Genomic DNA, 22479 nt, shown 5'->3' on the forward strand with positions numbered 1-22479 from the left:
TGTGTACGGTTATTTTGCAGACATGTAGAACATAAAATACCATTTTTCTACGCTTTCCTGTAACCCCTTAGTAATCCGCAATATATAAAAATGAAAGCAAAACAATCATTCCTTTAAAATGCGTCAAACCTTCAAAAGGAAAGTAAGCTGGTGTCAATTGAATTAAGATGATATCACAGTAATGGAAATTATAGCCACATATGTTTATTTGTCAGCGGTACAAAGGGAGATTGAGTAAACAATTGCATTCAGAGGTGCAGGTCAGATATTATCCGAGACTATGACACGGAACCAGCGTTTGCCTTGCAGAGTATTTTACAAAGCAGATTATGTCATGGGAATCCTAAGATATCTGTATCAGCTAACAGAAAGCTGTTCGCCTTATTAAAAAATACATCTTTTGAAGTTGACACAGGCACAGATTGCTCATCGCTGGGACATAGAGTAAACGTACGGGACGTGCACGCAATGCTGTTTAATGCTGACCTTTCCCCGCGTATAGTAGTTGGCACCTACTACACCATCACTGGTAACGCGTTTAGTCTTATTGCCCGATGCTGACTGACTGTGTATTTGAATGTAAAACCTCATCTCAACATAAGACGCCGGTGTTAGTTAAGGAACAATTCTGAAGAACAATTACCTTCTTCCTTAAAAAAAATTCAAGAAAATAATAGCACGCGTAGATGCAACATTTTGTTTCTCATTCACCTGCAAAATAAAAAAAAGCCCAAAATCTATATTAAAAATCATATTGTAACACAATAAGTTTCATTCACCTTTCTTTTTTAAGTGGATCGGGGCTCTTAAATTAGGTCGATTTATTTTAAACAAAAGGACGCCTTACTTATTTGAGGTTTGCCCTTTAATTCTGATTAGATTATTGCTCGTGCCTGGCTGCAGGAACGCTTTAACAAAGGAGACTGATTTGTAGTTTCAAAGACAATTGAATAGAGAGCGTGTGTGTATTTCCTCCTTTGAAACCCAAGGTCTACCTAATTATAACAGGAGATGATAATAGAATATAATAGAATGGCCGTTATACTAGATAATATAGAAAACGAGGGTGGCCTACAGCTTTATCCTGCAATCAATGGATACTATTCACAACATATAATAAAGATACAATAAAGACTAATAGAAAGTGGTTTGTCTTGCCTCAATAAATAGGTTGATTATATTAATGCAGAGAACTCGCCCCTTTCATATATCCCCAGTTACTTTCCCATCTGCTCTGTCACTTTGATTATTGAAAAGAACAGCCACAATTAAATAACGATTTTTTTAAAGAAAGCAGAGTATTCTGCTGTAATTTAGAAAAGCTTCCTCCTCCCCACTTCGTGCAACACTTCACCAGAGTTTCATTTATCTAACGGTTAAAGCAATTTTTAAAAAAAAATCAAAGTCTGTAAATATATTTGATTATTAAAACATGACGAACAGAGCTGCTATTTAAAAACCGATGTTACTTGAAATTGTATACGATTCCATCCTAGCTAAAAATCTGCAAATGGCTTTTTTTTTGCTACTTCTTGATGGATGAATGTATTAATAATACAACCAGGTTTCGAATTTTCAGACGCCCAGGCGGCTGATTAGGGTATGGTGTTAGAATAAAAACAAATAGTCGCAGTGAAGCCTAGTTTATTTTTTTTAAAACTATAAAAGTAAGTGGTTGGAAGTTATTGCAGAGGAGGGGTTGTTATGTCTTGTGCCCCAGTCCCTGCCCCCACCGCCGCCTGCTTGTTGTGTCTGGCTGCAGCAATGCTGACTGCTGCCTCTGGCTGGCTCTTACACGGTTGCCATGGGTTACCGGCGCCGGGTTACCGCTACCTGTCACTAAAAGATACTGGCACAGAAATACCACCAGCATCGGCAAACAGCAGTTAGGAATAAACTGCTAGAGAAAAGCATTGCTGCAAAAAAAAAGCATTCGCTTTTCAAAAAAAAATCTGAGAATGTCTGAGACCAGTCGGAACTTTTATTCATTAAAAGCTCAAGTGACCAGGCCCTTGGCTGAACTGAGAAGTTTCTGGGATTTTATAGACAGGTACTTTGTTCCACTGCTGTATTCCGGTTGTGTTTGTTTGGTAATGTATTGCATTGCTATGATCACAATTATAAAAGTTTTATTTTAATGTCACTGTCGCGAAAAAAAAATCTTTTCTGTTTGTTTCTAAGGAAAGGCTGGGTCTCTTTGGACCACAGATTGAGAAAGTAGCTGAAATAGAAAACGTGGCTCATAAATCATTTACAGTCATACAATAACTACAATAAGTCTTTCTGATATTTGTTACAGACCATTGGTATAATTCACTTAAAATGAGTTCAATTCTAAACTTGGATAGGCATTTTAAAAATCTCTTACTCCAATTTAAGACGATTATCGGTTTTGAGTTTCTGGCTCTTTAACAAAGTAAATGCAATTCAAATGGCTGGTAGCGGAACTGTGGAAAAAAAATCACTAAGGGTGAAATTATAATTGTTGCAGCATTTCGTCGTAAAATAGGTTGCTGTAAAAGTGATGAGTAGTTAAATCTTTGCCAAGTCCAATGATCAAATTCATTTGAAACTTCGGCTCATGCCTAGGTTAGTGCATGCTATGTCTGATGACTAACTAGCTTTAGTAGTCTACAATTGTAGACCGGTTTTATTTTGATATGAATTTTATTTTTGTCACAGTCTGTTCTTCAGTAGGTTGTGTTGATACTGTACATAATCCAAAAAAGAAAATTAATCGAATTTAAAACCGTCGGGTTCAATATCCAGCAGGTACATAATTAAAATGGTCTCTGCCTTTAACAATGAACAGGCAATTATCTCCAAAAATATAAAGTGGGTAACAATGAAAACTTACCGCATTCCTATCATAAATTGATAAGTCAGTGCTCTTAAAGTTTACTGGAAGACAAAAATACTCCATTTCCAGACTGAATGTTGGTGTAACTAATCGTTTTTAGCGTTATTCCCCATTACACATTCGTTTCCTTAGCGATTAACAACCCATTTGTAATTCCAATCGTAAATTATATATAGTCGAATCCCAAATCTTTTGCCATTTATCACTTTCTAGAATTAGTGGCCCTGCAGTGAATGAACTTCATTGAGACCCCCAAATGGCACTGCCAACTCGAAATCAACAGTTTTACAACATTAAAACAATAATTGGGCTGTGAACCGGATAGGATACACGTGGTTGTGTACAAAAGGGTCTTAAAAATCCAAATAAATACAGGTTTCATCTGAGAGTATATATTCCAGCAAATAATTTAAAATGAATATTTTAAAATCAGAATTAGATACTAGAGAGAAAACTCCAGACTGAATTCCAGACTTCCTCACCTTGATGCATTACCCTGGAGCCAAAGCATTTCTTTTTAAAAAGCAATGGCAAATCATTTCTGGTGGCAAATTTAGAATTTGGCTGATTGCACTGGAGACCTGTAAAACTGGAGAACTTCCAAACCATGGCCACACAGAAAACTCAATATTGTTGGCTTATTCTGTTCATGTTCTCTTTTCAGTGCTCATAATTGGTGTAGCATTGTATTTTGCACTAAATACAACAGCTATTGTTTCATTTCTCACTTTTCATGCAGAAAATGGATAATGGATTGCTTTGACATTTAAATCAAGGTAAGGTTAATCAGTTAACCAAAGATCAACTAAGATGCAACTAACCTGCAATGGGAAGCAAATAATGCTGCATCCCAACTACTGAAAAATCCAGCCTGGAAATTATACCTGACTGGTGTAAAAGCTGGTTCTAAGAAATCGTCTTGTCATAAATTCCAGAAACATGGTTCCCTTAAAAATTTGAGGAGTGAAAAAGAAATCAATCCATTTGCCAAAATTAGATGACCATGATTACACTCCATCAGCATCTATTTTCATTACTCATGTCAGATTTTCCTCAGTGAGAAAAAATGAACTTCAAAAATCAAAACAGCAAAAATATTCCATTTAAAACTAAGTGTTGTGACAGTCAACCTGGAGGTAAATTAACAATTGACCCTATAGCAATAACCTTGGCAAATGTGTTCAAAGATATCCCTAATCAAATCAACTGTCACAAACATTGGCGTCCAAATGTAATGGACACAGACTTAAATATTTATTTGTTCTGAGACCAGAGTAGAGGAAGGAGAAAAAATTTCCTATAAATTGCTTAGTTTTCCCATCACTTTAGGTTTTCCTCATCTATGGATATTTTTCAACTTTAGCCATGACAGAACCTACATTTGAAAGCAGAAATCCACCATTGTTTAGAAAAGGTACAAAAGTTGTGCCTGGCTATTTATCACATATGTGCACTTAATAACTATCGTATTATTTGCTTGTGTGTTCAGATAGTCAAAGGGAAACTTTTGTTTCGAGACAGGTGGGGAGATGTGGAAGGGAGGAATGAAAGAGGTGTCCATAATTATTAATAACTAAACTTAACATGCTAAATATTTAGCACATTAGTACTAAATTAGCATAGCCATGGGAATTTAACTAGAGGATCAAAACTACAAATAGGCAAGTTTTATTTTCAAAATAGCATTCATGTATGCTGTAACAACTGTGTTTTCTTGTCACTCATGTCAAAAGGTTTTATGTAAACAAGGATATTGCTTTAAAATCTAAAATGTACTTGCAACTTATGGTCTTGTGTAATCATGGAACTATACACCAGGATATTTGGTGACACTAAAATAAACTAAATGCATAAAGTTTAATGAGACACAGAACAAATTTATTTGCCCTTCAAGTAGTAACAGGAAGAAAAACTATTTTATCCAATCACGTTACACATTTTGCTTGTTTAAGCTATAACTTTATATTCAAAATTAAATGTGGACACTATTTGAATCAGATGTTACAATTTTTAAAAACTTATTCCACTTAATTTGCAAAAATGTCTGATTCTAGAGTCTGGATTCCAGCTTTTTTTTTCCCAGAAAGAGCCATCTTTGACTGTTACACTGCAGTTTATCCATCAACTGTGACAAACCTTTGAACAGAAGATTTTTAAAAAATTGTTTGTCAGCCCGATTTAGTATGCAGTATTCCTGGATATCCATTGGAAACAACCCACGTAAAATGATCTGAAAGCTAAAAATAAATAATCAATTAACACATTTTCATTGTTAGAAATTAGGTAGGGACGTAACAGATTTTAAATTATTAGCATAAGGATTCAAATTGATTATGCAACTCAACAGATCATTGGCTTTATTATTAAAGCATAACAGATTGAAAAGCATGCAAGAGATATACAATTGAATTGTACAATACTGAACTGTACAGGGAGAGAACAGAGCTTGGTAGAATTGGACAACTCACTTTCATTGTTCAATGGAGTGAAGCAAGAAGCAAAACTGGGTTATATAATTAAAATGTAAAACATAACCTACAAAATGTATTCAAAATACATGAAAATGGAAAAGCTCAAAAATTTGAAACAATGCTTCAGTTTTTGTTTTTGCATTGAAAATGTTATTTGCTTTAGGAAATGGAAGTACTTATGCAACTAACTTAATCATAAACAAAGTGAATAGATGAAGATTAGGATAGAGAGTTTACACTTTACATAAAGTGGACAGAAACCACAATAACGTATTTTTAGAAGCTGTGGTTCAAGTATCTGTTACACCTTATTTCCATAGTCACAAGTGTAAAATTTTCCAATCAGGCAGTGTTTTAGAATTTTATTTATCCCCTTGCATTAACAGTGCTTAATGCAGGAGTGTGCAGGTAGTTTTATTAATACAACTGAAAGTGGGTTTATAACAAAAATATTTTCTTAAGTGGCTAAACCATTACTTGTAAGTACTTTATTTTAAAATCTAAAATTGTCTTTAAATCTTCACCAAAGTTATTAATTGCTTCATTGATCTACACATGAATAAATTTAAAGTACATAAGAACTTTTTAAAGGTATCTATTAGTATCATTGTGTCTAAATAAAAGACAAAGTGCCTCCTCATAGGAGTGCAATCACAATCAGAAGAAAGTCAATGATTAATTTGAACTCAGGGCAAGTGCTGGGTGTTAACTACGCTGGAGATTTCCCAGTGTTTTACACAGGTTTAGCTGAACATGTTACCCACAGTTTTCAAAAAGTCCTCCAAGTCGTTTCAAAGCATAAGCAATCAAAATAAATAACTATACAACATCACTACATAAAGAGGATTTAAACAAAAATGACAGAAAAAGTTCTCAAATTGTATCACAAATGAATACCTACACATGTACAAAGTGATCCATTGTGAAAGGTAAAGGCGAAATTCTACTTGATTTATTGAAAAATACAGTTAAATCCTGTGACAGAGGAATTAATGTCACAGAAGACATCAAAAATTAAATTCTTTCATCGCTGTGCTCATTAAAAATAAATGTCTGAACCTCTTACTGCAATTTTCTGCACGCATACAAGTAAACATTTGCAAACTTTGACAAAATCAAAAAGTTCAATCACATTCTGACAATTCTTGAAAATAAATGAAAGGTTTAGAAATAATTTTTGTACCCTATCTGAACGTCAGTCTTCATTGTTACACAGGACAATATTTTACAGATGTACTGACAGCATGAAGTGAAATTAAAATCATTACAAGATAAAAGAAATGGGTACAGTATTTTTAATTCTGCTTCATGTCATTTCAGCAAAAAAATTGGTTTTGAATTTTAAAACAGGTGGTGGAAATTTATAGTCAAATTATGCCTAAGTGCACAACAGCATTTAGATTGCAATCTGAAGTCCACTAAGCTGTCAAGCAATGTATGGTGCAGTACTCCCAGAGTCTGTTAATTGGTCTAGACAAGACAGAACGACTTTCATAACCACCTAATGCCATATGGTCAGGGAGAACAGACCTCTTGACAAACTGGGCGCTAATGGCCTACAGCAGTGTTGAGAAAGTTAGAAAGGGTATGTGTACACAGCTCTCAAAAATTTCAGATTTGGGTTTCCTGCTATTAATATGCACGCTTGTTATCGGTTTAAGCTTTTGCACCTATTTTGCTTCACGAAGCATTCCATCACTTCACTGAAGAATAGTAAGCATTCCTGCAGCTTACCAGACCATTGATTCACTTCATATATTAAATTATCAATGACTGACCCTACAGAGTGGTGTAAATCAGAACAGTTCACAAATCATACATTTTTGCCAAATTTAATAAAGTAATAAGGTACAGTAGTACACAAATCTGTAAACAGTTACATTTGAAGAGTCGATAGTGGACAAATCAATTGAAGTAGAACATGCCATGAACCATCTAGAGAAATTCCAACTTTTTTTTTAAAAAAAAGAGAATTAAATTCAGATTTCCAAGTTTATTTGCCAACTCTCCCTCAGACGTCATCATCACGGCCAAAGGTAAACAAATAACAAATTGAAGCTATTAAAAAAATTCACAAAGACCAATATAGATTTACAGCAACAAGACCACAGAAAAAAAAACACTTCAGAATAATTAGGCCAAAGCCGTCATGCTCCCAAATGCTTATTCAAGAGAATGAAAAGAACAAAAACTATTAAAATCTGTTTATATTTTTGGGTAGAATGTTAAGGTTGCATATTAATTCACTGTCATCAAAATGGTGACTGATGAATGTTGGTGGCTTTATATTTGTATAAAAAGTGATTTCCAACACTCACTAAAAATGAATATTCTCCCTTCCACAAAGATGTTAGCTCTCTAAATAGTCAAAATTTCACAAACATTGGTCAACCTCCACCCAAAGGCCATTTTCATGAGACAGCTTAGAATTGGTTGACTGGTTGATGAACAGAGCCTGATTTTTGTCCTTACCCACTGCACTCTTGTAACAATTGCTTGCTGACAGTGATGGGCAGGGATTAAGCAATCCCAGGGTTGCTTCAGCTAATTGTGGTACCCCATCTCAGCCAAAACCAGGAAGCTTCCTTGCTAACTTCCTGTTTTAGAGGGGATGAATTACGATCAGCTAATGTGGTTCTAGAGTAATGTGAAGACTGAAAATGATTGTTGTAAAGGGCACGTATAAATTTTCTTAACAGAGTCAGAGTAAATGTTAATACAACCAAAATTTCTTCTATACAATTAAAACAATGTTTCCAATAACTTAAACGAATGATTCTCTAAACTTGTATTGTTCTCAAGTGTCATTTCCATGATGTAACTCAGCTTTGAATGTAGTAAACAGAGTGGCTTGCAGTATGTTATTACAGTTCACAAGTGTAAAACTGTACACATTAAACATGGAGTTTAGATTTCAAACAAAAGCTGTTTTAAATTGATTTGTGAAATGCCAACAGCTAAGTGTACAGACTGAAATCCAAGGTTTCTTTGGGAAGCACATCACTGAATTAAATAAGCTTGAGTAATTAGCATAAAATTGGCTTAGGAGTGATTAACAAATAATTGGATAACATTTCCACGTGCAACAGAGTCGGTTTCTTCCAAGAAATAGCAGCCCGTGGAAAAAAATGACATTTGCAACTTTGGAATTACTGTGTTCAGAATGAATATTGCTTCCTCACATCCTACAAACATTTATCCTTCAGTCAGAAGATCCAAGTTTTATACTATTTAGGAATGCAGTTTAGAAAATAATGTATTTCACTATAACAATTGTTAAAATGTAATTTTGATCATTTATTCTGATGCATATAGCAATTGTGAATGTCCTACCAAAAAAAAACAGGCAATTCTTCTTCCCCCCACCCTTTACCCTGCTAGTTGCAATTGAAAATAGAACATCTCTCAGTCAAAAAGGTAACTGAATATTTTCACTGTAGCCACAAATAAACATGATTTTCCTGGCTATGAAGAAAAACCTGCATCGTACTGGGCTTTCACAGATTTCTTTTGTGAATGAGGTCAGTTTGGAGGTAGATTTGGATAAATCAGCCGTCTGGATTGTAGATTCTGAACACATGCCCAAAGCAGAATGAGGCACAAAACAGATTCTCGCAACGTTCATCTTTTATGACTTTGCGTTGTTGTCATTGCTGCCATTTCCAAGCCCCGAGGATGAAGTGCTGATGAAAATAAAATAATAAAGAGGAAATTGGTTTCTACAACACAGTTAAAGCCTGAGTAACAGAGGAGAACCTTAATTATCTCCAGTCACAGAGAGAGACAGGAAATTTGGTCTTTTAATTAGGTGTTTGGAGTAGGGTCTGATTTTTTTTTGCTAGATAATTTAAAAGGAAATAACCCAAGTCCAACAAAATGAAATTGAGATAATCAGAATGCAGATAATTGAATTTCCACAGCATTCATTAACTTGGTGTGTAGGTGTGAGCAGCTTTCTATGATTAGCTGTCACAGCTCTATAAAAATTTGGTCAATTAACAATGTTTTTTAAAAATAAAGATGTCCACATTGGACTAAAAACACAAAGTAAGGCATCAATATGAAATACCTTTCGCAGTTCAAGTCTAAACCAATCTTTACTGGCTATGCTTCCTCTACAGGGAACCTTCGGTTAGAAGTGGCATGTCTGTGAACTGCATCCTCAACTGTGTAGTCAGTCTGACCTGAGACACAGGCCTCAATCTCTGTAGTGTTTAACTGCGTCTGCAAGAAGAGGTGTAATCTACTGTCTGAAAGGAGTATGTTGATCTTCAATACTCTGCAACACAAAAAGAAAACCTTGAAAGCTTGCTGTAAAGAAAAGATAAACCAGTACGTAGTAGTTCAGCTAGAAGTTAAGGAAGATCCCTAGTTTTGTGCAGTTTTGCAAGACTTTTCTTGAGTATTAAAAACATCAGAACTGCACCAGTAGCTCAGTCAGGTAAAGAATAAGTAAAGGAGCCAGGGAGCAGGTTCAATATTTTGCTTATGCCATGTTAGACGACTTCAAGCAAAGCAAAAACATAATTGTAACAATGCTAGGCGTGCAGGGGTGGGGATGGGGTGGAACCTTGGGTTAGTGTTTGAAAAAAGTTATACTTCCAATTCCTGAATGTAGCTGCGCAAATTAGGAATGCATCTGCACATCCATTAATGCATTTTTAAAGAGCAACAATCAGGATTTGGTGGTGATGTTCTCTACATGATGACCTCTACAAGATGACCTTTACAAATGCACGTCCTTCCAAATACTCACTCTGGACTCATTCAGAAAATGTTGAATAATAGATTTTTTTTGGGGGGGGGGGGGGGGGTGGGGTGGAGGGAGGGATAGAGTAGAGAGAGAGATACCAATACAGTCAAAAACAAATAAATCTTTGATTCATTGGTTAACATAGAATTTTTATGTTACTGAACCCCAAAAGAACCCCAAACCTTTTGCTCTAAAGTTTCAAAACAAAAAAAGAAATTTGATCAAAGCAGTTAACTTAATACACAACAACAAATCTGTAGCCAAGCATAAATGGAGAAATATAAAACAAGCTACATTAAAAAGTTGAAGATGTATAAATAAATTTACTTTGCCTTCAAACAGTAATTTCTCAAGCAGAAGTAGTGACTTGGCAATTAAAATATACTCAGTTTGAGAAATATCAGTACTGGTGTAACAGAAGCAAATTATTCACGTCAGGTACAATCCTCTACTTCTTTCTTCCAAAAAGGGTGATATATCTCCAAATGTAACAGATGAATAATTCTAAGGAGAAGTGATTTTAACGCAACTCATCTGTATCTGTGGTCATTGAGAATATAGAAAAGTTTTCCGTAAAGATACATGGATCCTTTGCTCATAGGACAAAACAGACCATAGATGTGAAAGTTTATTCCTTATTGCATAATAGCGGCTCTGGCATAGTCACAAACATGGACTGAAATCATATCTCAGATTGTCCCTTTAAAATTGAATGAATAAATATTTATCTTCTTAAAATCACAATATGGTTTAAGAGAAGTGATTAGCGTGGGTATTAAATGCTCACTTCAGCTGTAGGTATCAGTTGACATTTACAGCAGTCGGGAGCTCTCAACATCATCTTAATTTCAGGAAGGTTTTTGATTCAGGATTTTCTTTAAATTTGCTCATGGGACATGAATATTGAGTATCAGATCAGTATTTATTGTCCATCCCTCATTGCCCTTGAGAAGGTTATGGTGTACTGCTTTCTTCAGTCACTTGGGGTGTAGGACAGCCAGTGCTGTTAGGAAGGGAGCTGCAGACATTTCACCCAATGACAGTGAAGGAATGGCAACATTGTTCCAAGTCAAGATGATGTGCGCTTAGAGGGGTATTTTTAGGTGGTGGTGTTCTATATATCTACTGCTCCGGTTCTTCATGGGTTTGCAAGATCTCTTGAAGGTGCCTTGATGAGTTACTGCAGTGCATCTTATTAGATGGTACATGCTGCTGCCACTATGCACTCGTGAAGAAAGTGAAAGCTGAAGATGGTAGATAGGATGCCAGTCCAGTGGGTTTGAAGAGGAATATTTTCTTTCAGAAGTTTGTGAATGTGGAATTCTTTATCATAGAGGGCTATAGAAACTGGGTCATTATATATGCTCAAAGTTGAGATAGATTTTTAACTCAGTCAGGGAATCCAGGGTTATGGGGAAAAAGGCTGATCATAATGGCCGATGGGCTGTATGGCCTACTTTTGGTATGTCCATGGTCTAACTCAAATTGAGATTGGATAATTTTCAAACGATAGCTTCTGATTTTACACAGGATAATTTACATGCATAGAATGCTCTGAAGGTAATAAACTTCTATCGATATATCATGTTCAAAGTAAGAAAACATTTTAAGGCACTTTGCAAGAACAAAAGTAGACATCGTGCCATACAAGGCGATATTAGGGCAGATGATAAAAAAACAGTCAAAAAGGTTATTCTTAAGGAATGTTTTTGAGGAATTAACCGAGATAGAGATGCAGTGAATTATCTTTGGTAGGGATAGGAGTAGTAGCCGACTCGAGTGTTTAGGAAACACCATGAACCAAGGGTGAAGTAATTAAAGTCAGGGATTGTCAAGAGATCTTGGAGAGTTGTGGGGATAGAGGAGATCAGATAGGAAAGGGGGAGTTCTTGGATAGATTTGAAAACATTTTATAAACTAAGTATGAAATAAAAGAGAAGAAAAGAATTTTCAAAAATGCGCTCATGAGAAAGTACTTTCCTGATAAATGTAAGTTTCAAAGGCAAGTGTGAGCTGTACAAATCCATAGTATAGAGGCTACAGGCTCAATGGCAGTTTTCTGTTCGATACATTGTAATGATTCTATAAATGTAAAATCCTTTCAAAAGCTTTGAAATTAAGCCCTCAAAATGCATATGAAAATATTCATCCCTTAAATTTTGCCAAATAGTAAAGATAGTTTGTGTCATTTAGTTGTGCTGATGGATACAGCCTTTTGCTTGCTAGTTAAACAACTGTAGGAAGATGGCAATACCGTATACTATGAATGATTATCCCAAAGCAGTATGGCACTCAGCTTACTAACATTAATTGTCAGGAATAATACCATGTTTTATGCCAGGTTTTGAATAGAATCTCTGTAGCACAAACAAAAATTGAAATCTAGAAAAATTCCTATTTCCTTCAGCATTTTACCATGTCCTTTGAAATTTGTGACAAGATTTTTTAACAACTATTAATAAAGCAGAATCCTTCAGGCTAAAAATCACTCATGTTGCAAATATTCTACTGCAAGTAACTCGGACTCATTTCTATAAACATGCCTCAGTACTTAGTAATTTTTTTAATAAGAAACTTCTTTAATAATCTATAGTTGCTGCTTGAGAGTTCCTGTATGCAGGTTACTGAAATGATATGGTTAATGGAACGTTAGGTCTTATAACTCATGGGCTAGAGTGGAAAGGGAGCAATACAAAGTCCTAGTTTGCTCTCATCTGGATTAGTGTACACTTTTGGGCTTTCATCTTTAAAAAAGTGTGGAACTTTAGTAAAAGTCTTAAAAGGGAGTGTAGAAAGTTAGATTAGATTCCCTACAGTGTGGAAACAGGCCCTTCGGCCCAACCAGTCCACACAGACACTCCGAAGAATAACCACCCAGACCCATTTCCCTCTGACTAGTGCACCTGACACTATGGGCAATTTAGCATGGCCAATTCACCTGACCTGCACAATTTTGGACTTAGAGGAAACTGGAGCACCCAGAGGAAACCCATGCAGACACGGGGAGAATGTACAAACTCCACACAGACAGCTGCCCAAGGTTGGAATCGCTGTGAGGCAGCAGTGCTAACCACTGAGCCACTGTGCCAAGGGTTAGATCATGAGGGATTGATCAACTAGGTTCCTATTCCCTGGTATATGGTTAGTTAAAAAGGAAAGAGAATTAGTTAATTTTTTTAAGAAAAAAAGGATTTTGAATTAAACTGATAGGACATAGAGAATTATTTTCCACTCGTGGAGAAGTCTTGGATAAGGCAACATAACTTCAAAATAAGGGTCAGGTCGTTCAGGAGAGAATCTAACAATTAGTTCAAAATGCAAAGAAAGAGTGTGCATTCTCTTGCACAATAAGCAGATGCTAGCTTGATTCATTTTAAAAATCAGAAAATATAGATACTTGTGAACCAAAATTGATAGGAATCCAAGTCAGATAGATCACACTAGGAATCAGATCAACCATAACCTCATGGCCATGGATCAGACTTGGGGGCTTGGTGATATTCTTTTATGGTTATTGAATACAGTAGTAACATTAAGATACCATTCAGGCTGCAATAAGGTACACATTTTAGGAGTTGGCTGAATTAGGAGGACTGAATAGATACTTCTCAGCTGTTAAATGGCGCCCCTTAGAGGTTAAACGGTGACAACTCACTGAAGAAAGAGTTTGGACAGTAATCCTCAAGATTCATTGCAAAACAAACATTGGAACAACTATTGCCTTTCATGGTGAATTTCAGCCTTACTGGTTATGATCCAAATAATGTTAACTTAAATTTGTTGCTTTTTGAGCATTCACCCAAAAATGATTTCAAATCAAAAAGTTCAGTGGTATTAACCTCCTCTACTATAAATTTCTGGAATGCTTTCATGAATGCTGTTAAATGGGGAATGTGCACACTATGTGCCAAAAGATTTTTTCCCTCCTGTGTACAGTTTCAGATTAAATATTCTTGAAAAATTGGTTGAAAATTAATTTTGCTTTATATAACATCACTGAAGTCCCTGCTAATTGAGAGTGGAATGATATACTTAGTACATGGGCAGAAATGTTCCTGTTTAAACATATGTCCATGTATCAATACAGAGAAATTGAATGAAATCTGCAGTTACATTACCAATATCAAATAAGAGCAAGTTTGCCAATGGAAACCACAGTTCTTACCCCCATATAATAGACAAATAGCCTATAATAGATTTTTGTTTTCTGACCATTGAACATAATATTGAAGTATTTAATAAAATAAAAGAACTGCAGTTGATGGAAATCAAACAAAAACAAATTTCTGGAGAAACTCAGCAGGTCTGGCAGATTCTGTGGGAAAAAAACAGTTAACGTTTTTAGTCTGATTTAGAGGTTAAACGGTGACAACTCACTGAAGAAAGAGTTTGGACAGTAATCCTCAAGATTCATTGCAAAACAAACATTGGAATAACTATTGCCTTTCACGGTGAATTTCAGCCTTACTGGTTATGAACCAAATAATCCAAAAAATGCTAATTCTGCTTTCTTCCCACAGGTGCTACCAGACCTGCTGAGTTCCTCCAGCAATTTCTGTTTTACATCAGCTACTAAACAAAAGCATTGTTTAAAAAACGGATTAGTTACTATCTGTATTTTGACTGGAAATGAGAGTTAATTTCCTCATTCAGGTGCCATTTCCTCAATGCTAGTTTCACGTAACTACCATTTTGGAGTTAATTTCTGTCTCAAATTTTCCATTCCCATGAATCTGGTAGCAAGGACAAATTTTGAAAAAGAATTGCATGCTCTTAGATAAATTAGTAAATTCACTAGAAGTTTAGTGCTGTATAATGGCACTTTTAACTCAGCGGAGGTGTAGGTGGGATAACAGTGAAATGCAGTAGCGAGGTAAAAATTCATACTGTGCATTGGATGAAATTTATAACATCCCAGATTGTCCATGGCTATACAGAGCTAAAAGTTATGGTGAAGTACTAGCTTCAGTTAGGTACTCATGGTATATTTTGAGGTGTTAATTAAGAGCAAACAAGAAATGCATCTTGTGCAATGATGAAATGTACAATTTTCCTGCAACACATTAATTGCAGTACTCTAAATAAGGTAACTACAGAAAAACAAATAAATAAGGTTTTGTGCAGTCATGTCTAAACTCTCATTAAAATTGTGATGTTTGTGGTACTCCATTTTTAACGGGAACAAAAAGCAGCATGTATATCAGATACTTGGCTGTCGTGGGTGGGGTGAGATGGGGTGAAGAAGAATTCATTATTATGTCTGATGTGTTACTTAAAATCTGAAGGAAGGATATTGGAGGTGGACTGAGAACGAGGAGGTGTAGGTGTACCTTTCCGTTTTATATTTAAAGTGATTGGCCAATACTTCCTTTAAAAAAAAATTTTCACCTCTTGGAAACAAATTGAAAACCTCCTCACTACTTGCGCACCTCAGTATCATTAACCAACAAAATTGTAGAACAGCAGTCATCATAGCGAATACGATTACTTGATAACAGGATGTAAATTGATTAGTGACTGTCCCAAAGTGTCAGCTGAATGTTTAGCACTAATCTCATTTGATTTGCATCTCAACATTATCTATTTACCTTGAGAAATCTACACTTAAGAAAACTCAGCTGAAATGAATACAAAAGACCTAAAATGCAGTCCAATAAAATGATGAATAAACCAGAAACTAAATTGAATCATCCAGTGAAAAAGGTTGCTCTTGTAACTTCCAGCAATGAGATCCAATATTGAATCATTATTCAAACTAAGAGGCTGCAATTTGTTTTGAAATACCAGCCAGGAGATTTTCTAGCTATAATCTATTCAGTGCACCATCTGGAGATGGAGAGATCTATATCTTATTGGTGCTGCAGTACTTTCAGTCAAGTCAAAGCCAGACAGTGACTGTGTGCAGTGAGGCATAACACTACACTGTTTGACAAACATGGCACTAGCAAGAATCACTTGCCAAACAATAGGGCACAGGTATTTATTTTATTTTTAAAAAGCAGCTTTTGAACAATTGAACAAAGCTTGACAAATGTTTACAAATGAATGTTTATCATTGACGCCTATGTTTGAAATATACCCATCATTCTGGATAGGTCTAGCACACATTCAATTCCACGCTAGCTCAGCCAGTCTCAAACCTAGGGCAGTGACTGCCACACAACAACAGTAGTACTGGTTTAATTATCCTGGACTGCATTTTCCAAGTGCAAAATTAAAATTATACTAAAGAGAAAATATGCAGATGTCACCACTGCTTGGGTGTCGTCCAAAGCCTGACTCTGACTCAAATCCAATTCACAATGAGTCCTGTTTGCTGCTGTGACCTCATACTGGAGATAGAATTATAGTTTGTATAATGTGTGAGCCATACTACGAACAGCAAAATTTTTAAGATCAATCATACAGGACTAAATCTGTATAAATTTGAGAATCAAGATCAGTTACATTAAGTGTCAAACAAACCAGTTAGCAATGACAATTTGCCAAAAACACTGAATTAGATTCTACGGACATAAAATCAGGCTGTGTAAATTGAAATGTTACTTAATTTTATTGCTCAAATTTTCTACCCTTTTGTAAACCAAAACATTAACTGACTTGAAAGAAATAACTATCAAAATTAACACATTGGAACTTCACACCACTACAATCACATGCATTATTACCACTGCATGTGAAAACCAAGGATTGCATTACCTTCATCATACATCTATTTTTAGATTGTGCATTTGTTGCTTAAGAGACCCCCCACTCCACCACAAGACCATTAAGAAAAAAAAGGCAAAACTTGGTTGCTGTCATAAAAAGTACCACCGACAATTTGAGAGTAAATTTGAAGCAAATCTTTTGGTAGGATATGAAAAAGTTAGGTGGATGGACCATGCTAAATTACCCATAGTGTTCAGGGATGTGTAGGTTAGGTGCATTAGCCATGGGAAATGCAGAGTTAAAAGGATAAGGTAGGGAGATGGGTCTGGGTGGGATGATCTTTGGAGGTTTAGTATGGACTCATTGGGCCGAATGGCCTGTTTCCACACTGTGGGGATTCTATTCTATTCTAAAATAACCCTACATTGGTGAGTGGGACTACCATCCCCTTAAAGTTTTCCTTCAAGGCACACACTATTCTAACTTCACAGAATTGGCACAATGAAAAAGGAGGCCATTCAGCCCACTGTATCTGTTACAAAAGGCCGATCTCCTGCCTTTCCCTCATAACCCTACACATTACCTACATAGAAAAGAGCACCTAATGGTCTCTTGAATACCTCAATTCAACCTGTCTTGACCACACTTCCAAGCAGTGTATTCCATACCACAACTACTCTGATTGAAGTTGTAATTTCTCATCTCACATTGACATCTTTTGCAAATCACTTTAAAACTGTGCTTTCTGGTTCTCAATCCACTCTGTCCAGATCCCTCAATTATGAAAGCTTCAACAAAATCCCCTCTGAATCTTCTCTCCAAGCAAAAGCAAACTTGCAACTTTTGATTTTTCATAAACAAAAGGTGTCTCACCCAGAACACTATTCAATAAAAGCTTTTGCATGCTCACCCAAGCATTCACACTATTTCCACAGTGTGGTGTCCAGAACAGTACACATTCCTCCAAAAGAAATGTAATTAAATGTCTTATACAAGTCCATTGTGACTTCTCTGGTCTTGTAGTCTACTTATGAAGTCTCAAGTGCTGCATGCTTTATTAACAGCTCTCTCTCTACCTGTCCTGTCACCACTAATGACTTGCATGGATATACATCCAGGTCCCTCTGTGCTTGCACACTATTTAGAATAGTATATTTTATTTATGCTTTCACTCCCTGTTCTTTGTTCCACCATCTGTCATTGTGACTAGGTCAAAATTCTGGAACTTTCTTCTCAACAGCACAATTGTATACCATTTTCCTGGAGTCTAAGCCAGTTTAAAGCAGCAGCTCCTCACTGCCTTCTGAAGGGCAATTAGGGACAAGCAAAATGTTCTGGTGTACTTAGCAATGCTCACGTCCTGTGATCACCAAGGAAATAACTTTTGCCAAAGGTAGTGGGAATGAAAAATTTCAACTTGTAGCTCAGACCAAAAAATGCGAAAAAAAAGCTTCCATCAGCAGTATCTGGCACTTGGGATTTGGTGTGCCATTAGCTGAACATTCAAACTATAAAGGCCAGTGCTTGCCTTTAGTCTCATTTGAAGACATTTACCATACAATATTAGCAAGGATCTGCTAGCAGGCAAAAAAAAAAATGAAATGTGACCTTGCATTCATAAAACAAGAACGACCCACAGTGTAACATTAAGGTTACAATCAAAAAACTTGGAAGTTACCACATGTATGAATCAAATGTTTGAAGATTTTACACTTACCCCCATCTACTCTATTGTGGAAAGCAGGGGAGACAAGGGCAATTTATTCTGAAGAAATTACTAGCCTAAATAATTCTTAGCAGTAAGCAAATTTGCTGCAGTACAGAACTGTAACCACAAGATGGCAGTAGCCATTAAATAAAAGACACAGGCTTTGAGACAGTGTCCAAAGTGTAATTGTCTCAAGACATTCAAAACTATTTGTTTTAAATATAGCTCACTATAAGTCCTGAACATACCGAAAGCAAATGCAAAAGATTAATTATAGACTCTCTCAGTGTGTTAGGCTTACATTTTTAAGATTACTCCTTTAAAAATATTGGTTTTAATTTCTGTCGTCTTTATTTCAGGATTCTCCAGTTAGAACCAAAGTGACAGCGTTCACCATTGATGGTGATGCAAGGTCCTCAAAAAGCCTCCCGACTTCGGTGACCCTATTTCAGAGTTCATTTCAATCGAGTGACAGCTAAAGAGGATCTTCAAGTTTACCAACAATGATCTCATCAAGCAGGCTAAACAGCCAATTTAACAGAAGAATTTTCAGTTTTTCCATATCTACTCTATCCAATTTACTCATGATTTGAATACCTCTATCAGACCTTCACTTCTTCAAAAAGGAGAGGGAGTCCTAACTTCAGTTATGAAAATAGATCAGTGAAGTTCTTTACTCCCATGGATGACTTCCTGTAATTCTCCAATTCCTTTTCCGTCTTTCCCAAAGTGCAACATCCAGACTTCAGCTGAGACCAAGGAAGTGTTTAAGTTTCAACATAACCACCTGCTCTTGTACTCTATTCCCCCAATAGTAAAGCCTAGGATAGTGTATGCTATGTTAGTTGCACATTAAACCGGTCTTGCCACTTTGAATGGCTTACATACGTATACACCCATGTCTTTCTGCACCTGTACCACCATCACTCCTTTAGAATTGTACCTTCCAGAGTAGATTAAATTAGATTCCCTACAATGTGGAAACAGGCCCTTCAGCCCAACAAGTCCACACCGACCCAGACCCATTTCCATTGGACTAATGCACCTAACATGATGGGCAATTTAACATGGCCAATTCACCTGACCTGCACATCTTTGGATTATGGGAGGAAACCCACACAGACACGGGGAGAATGTGTAAACTCAACACAGACAGTCGCCCAAGGCTGGAATCGAACATGGGTCCCTGGTGCTGTGAGGCAACAGTGCTAACCACTGAGCCACCATGCCACCATCAGTTTTTATTGTCTCTCCATCTTCTTTCTACCAAAAAAGTTAACACTTCTTTACATTGAACTCCATCTGCCATCTATCCACCGTTCTGCCAAATTGCCTTTGTCCTTTTGAGGTTCCACACTGCCTTCATCACAAGTCACAATGCTTCCAAATTCTGTATTGCCTGCAAACTTTGAAATTGTGCCCTGTGCACAAAAGGTCTGGATTATTAATATACATCAGGAAAAACCAAGGTCCAATACTGACCCTTACTGGATGTCAACCACAAATACTCTTCCAACCTGAAAAACATTACCTATCATGCCACTAACTGTAACTCTGCTAATTCAATATGTATGCTACTTTTCATCCTTTTATTCCATGAGCTATAGTGTTTCTACTAAGTCTACTGTGTGTCACTGTATGAAATGCTTTTTGGAAGCCCATATACACCACATAAACAGTATTTCTCTCATCAACTCTCTAATTTTCCTCTTAAAAAGATTAGTTTAAACATTACTTTCCTGAATAAATCCATGCTGGCTTTCTTTACTCAACTCACATTTGTCCACGCGACTAGTGATTTTTGTCCTAAATTGTTTCTAGAAGTTTCCTCACCACTGAAATTAAAAACTGATCGGCCTATAGTTGCTGAGCTTGTTTTTAACAGTCCTTTTTGAACAATTTCTCAGCTTTGCAGTCCTCTGGCACCACCCTCCGATCCTAAGGAAGGCCAAAAACCTGTGACTAGTGTTTCTGCAATTTCCACTCATTTCCCAGATTGTCCTTTAATGCATCACATCCAGCCTGGTACGTAGTCATAGAGTCACAGATGTACAGCAGAAACAGATCCTTCTGTCCAATTTGTCCATGCCGACCAGCTATCCCAACCCAACCTAGTCCCACCTACCAGAACCTGGCCCATATCCCTCCAAGTCCTTCCTATTCATATACCCATCCAGATGCCTTTTAAATGTTGCAATTGTACCAGCCTCCACCACTTCCTCTGGCAGCTCATTCCGTATACGTACTACTTCATGGTGATTTTTCAATATTTCAAGCATAATGATTTTTTCAGTATTTATTTATTCATTCTTCATGTATATTTTCAGTCAAACCTCATCATATTGTCTATATTTAAGACCTAATTGACAGTCTATTCAATGCTTCCTTTCTGATAAGTTATAAATCACTTTATTGTCTGAATTACTTCCCATTTCACTACAGCGTAGTGGCATCCTGGACCTTGGGAGTAAAAGATACAAAGTATTCACACAGCAGCTTAGCTGTACCCTCTTTTTCCATGTGTAAATCTCCCTTTTTGGTCCAATTCCTCTTTTTAACGCCCTTTTAATGACTATGTGCCAAACAGAAGACTTTGAGCATTCCTCTTACATTAACTGGTATCACTTTCTCATGCCTTCTTTGCATTTTATATTTACTTTTTCACTTCTCCTCTAATCCTTCTATATTCTGATTACAGCCGATCATTTATTCTTCATCCTAGTCTCTAGCTCTTTTGTCATCCAGTCCTAGTTTGCTAGCCGCACATTCATCTGTTTTATCCTCCTGTACCTATGCTGACTTGCATATTGTACTAAGTGTAATCTGGGAGATTAGTATTTGAGGCCATTCTTGTTCATTTTCTACCTTAGTTTTGGTTGAATAACCACATCCCTGTCTGTGTCATTCATACCAATGTTGACAAATACTATTGTGAATCAGTCACAGCTGCAATCACTATAATTTCCCCATCGTGGCACGCACTGTTCTGACGGAACAATATACCAGACTTTGAATCCTGGAACTCCTTACGCAATACATTGGTGCATGTACCTAACCTCATACTCTGCAGCAGTTTGAGAAAGCCGCTCACCACTTTCTCAAGGGCAAAATGGGATGGGTAATAAATGCTAACTTTCCCAGCAATGTACATTCCCACAAAAGAATTGTAATAATACTGAAAGTCTATCTGACTTGCTGACAAAAGGTAAGTGTTTCAGTTCTCTCCAAATGGAAATACTATACAAACTGGTTACTTCAAAAAGTTTCTGTTCATGTCATGTATGAGAAACAATTAAACTCAGTGCAGTGCTAAACTATGAACAAAAATTAGGTTGTGTGGCCAATACTTACTTCTCTAAAAATTCTTGAAGACCTTGACAGCGTTGCTCAACATGTTGGACATTACTGGCACTGAAAAAAGGGCTCTTTGGAGGCAAGTCTGGCAGACTTCTGCAAAAGAGAATAATGACAAACTCTGAACCAGATCAGCTGGCCATCCACAATTAGTTGCAAAACGTTCCAATAATTGCAGAACAACAATAATCTGGGCGCATTATGTCAGTGAGTCTCAGAAATGAATTAGCAAAATTCCTGTAAAAGCCGCCGAATGAACAAAGCCCTTTCTGTTATGCAACCACGGCACAGCTATCAGAACTGATGACAAAAATATCTTACCCTATTTAGTCATCAACCAACTGAAACATTACAATAAAAATTGATATTGCAGCACCCATGTCTCATGCATTAACAGTGCTAACCCCAATAATTATGCCTGATGGCTCAGTGGATATGTGCAAGGCGCAGTGCACTGTGTAAAACTCAGAACCCTCCCTCGCATTCATCAATATCTGCAGTCCAACATTGGGAATTGGTCTTGCTAGTTCAGGCATGCAGAGTAAAATGGAAAAAATAGATGAAATTTAATATCAAGCATCCACATCTACGTATGTATACATGATGGTCACAGATTTGCATTTGGAGTTTTGAGTCACACCATACCTTGTGTGGAAAGAGACCAACCAACTCATGAAGGCCA

General features: G+C 36.5%; 1 protein-coding gene and 1 long non-coding RNA gene across 4 annotated transcripts in view; one reads left to right on the forward strand and one right to left on the reverse strand.

Moving 5' to 3' along the window:
• Positions 1–1803: 1803 nt before the first annotated feature.
• Positions 1804–22172, forward strand: LOC140480343 (uncharacterized). The gene is made up of 2 exons (XR_011961265.1): positions 1804–2050; positions 18803–22172. It is a non-coding gene; the product is annotated as an uncharacterized lncRNA (long non-coding RNA).
• snx10b (sorting nexin 10b) overlaps positions 4717–22479 on the reverse strand; it is a 51266-nt gene continuing 33503 nt past the window's right edge. For 2 of the 3 annotated variants that reach the window (XM_072575078.1, XM_072575079.1), the window contains exons 5-7: positions 21795–21893; positions 9401–9610; positions 7150–9014 (exon numbers count right to left, since the gene is read on the reverse strand). In XM_072575078.1, the coding sequence (XP_072431179.1) occupies positions 9436–9610; positions 21795–21893 (274 nt within the window). In that variant the 3' untranslated portion in view covers positions 7150–9014; positions 9401–9435. Of the gene's footprint in view, positions 5098–7149; positions 9015–9400; positions 9611–21794; positions 21894–22479 lie in introns of those variants that run through there. The other variant, XM_072575077.1, reaches the window with a different exon arrangement.

Source organism: Chiloscyllium punctatum, chromosome 8 (assembly GCF_047496795.1).
Source record: "Chiloscyllium punctatum isolate Juve2018m chromosome 8, sChiPun1.3, whole genome shotgun sequence".
In the NCBI taxonomy this organism is placed as follows: Eukaryota; Metazoa; Chordata; class Chondrichthyes; order Orectolobiformes; family Hemiscylliidae; genus Chiloscyllium; species Chiloscyllium punctatum.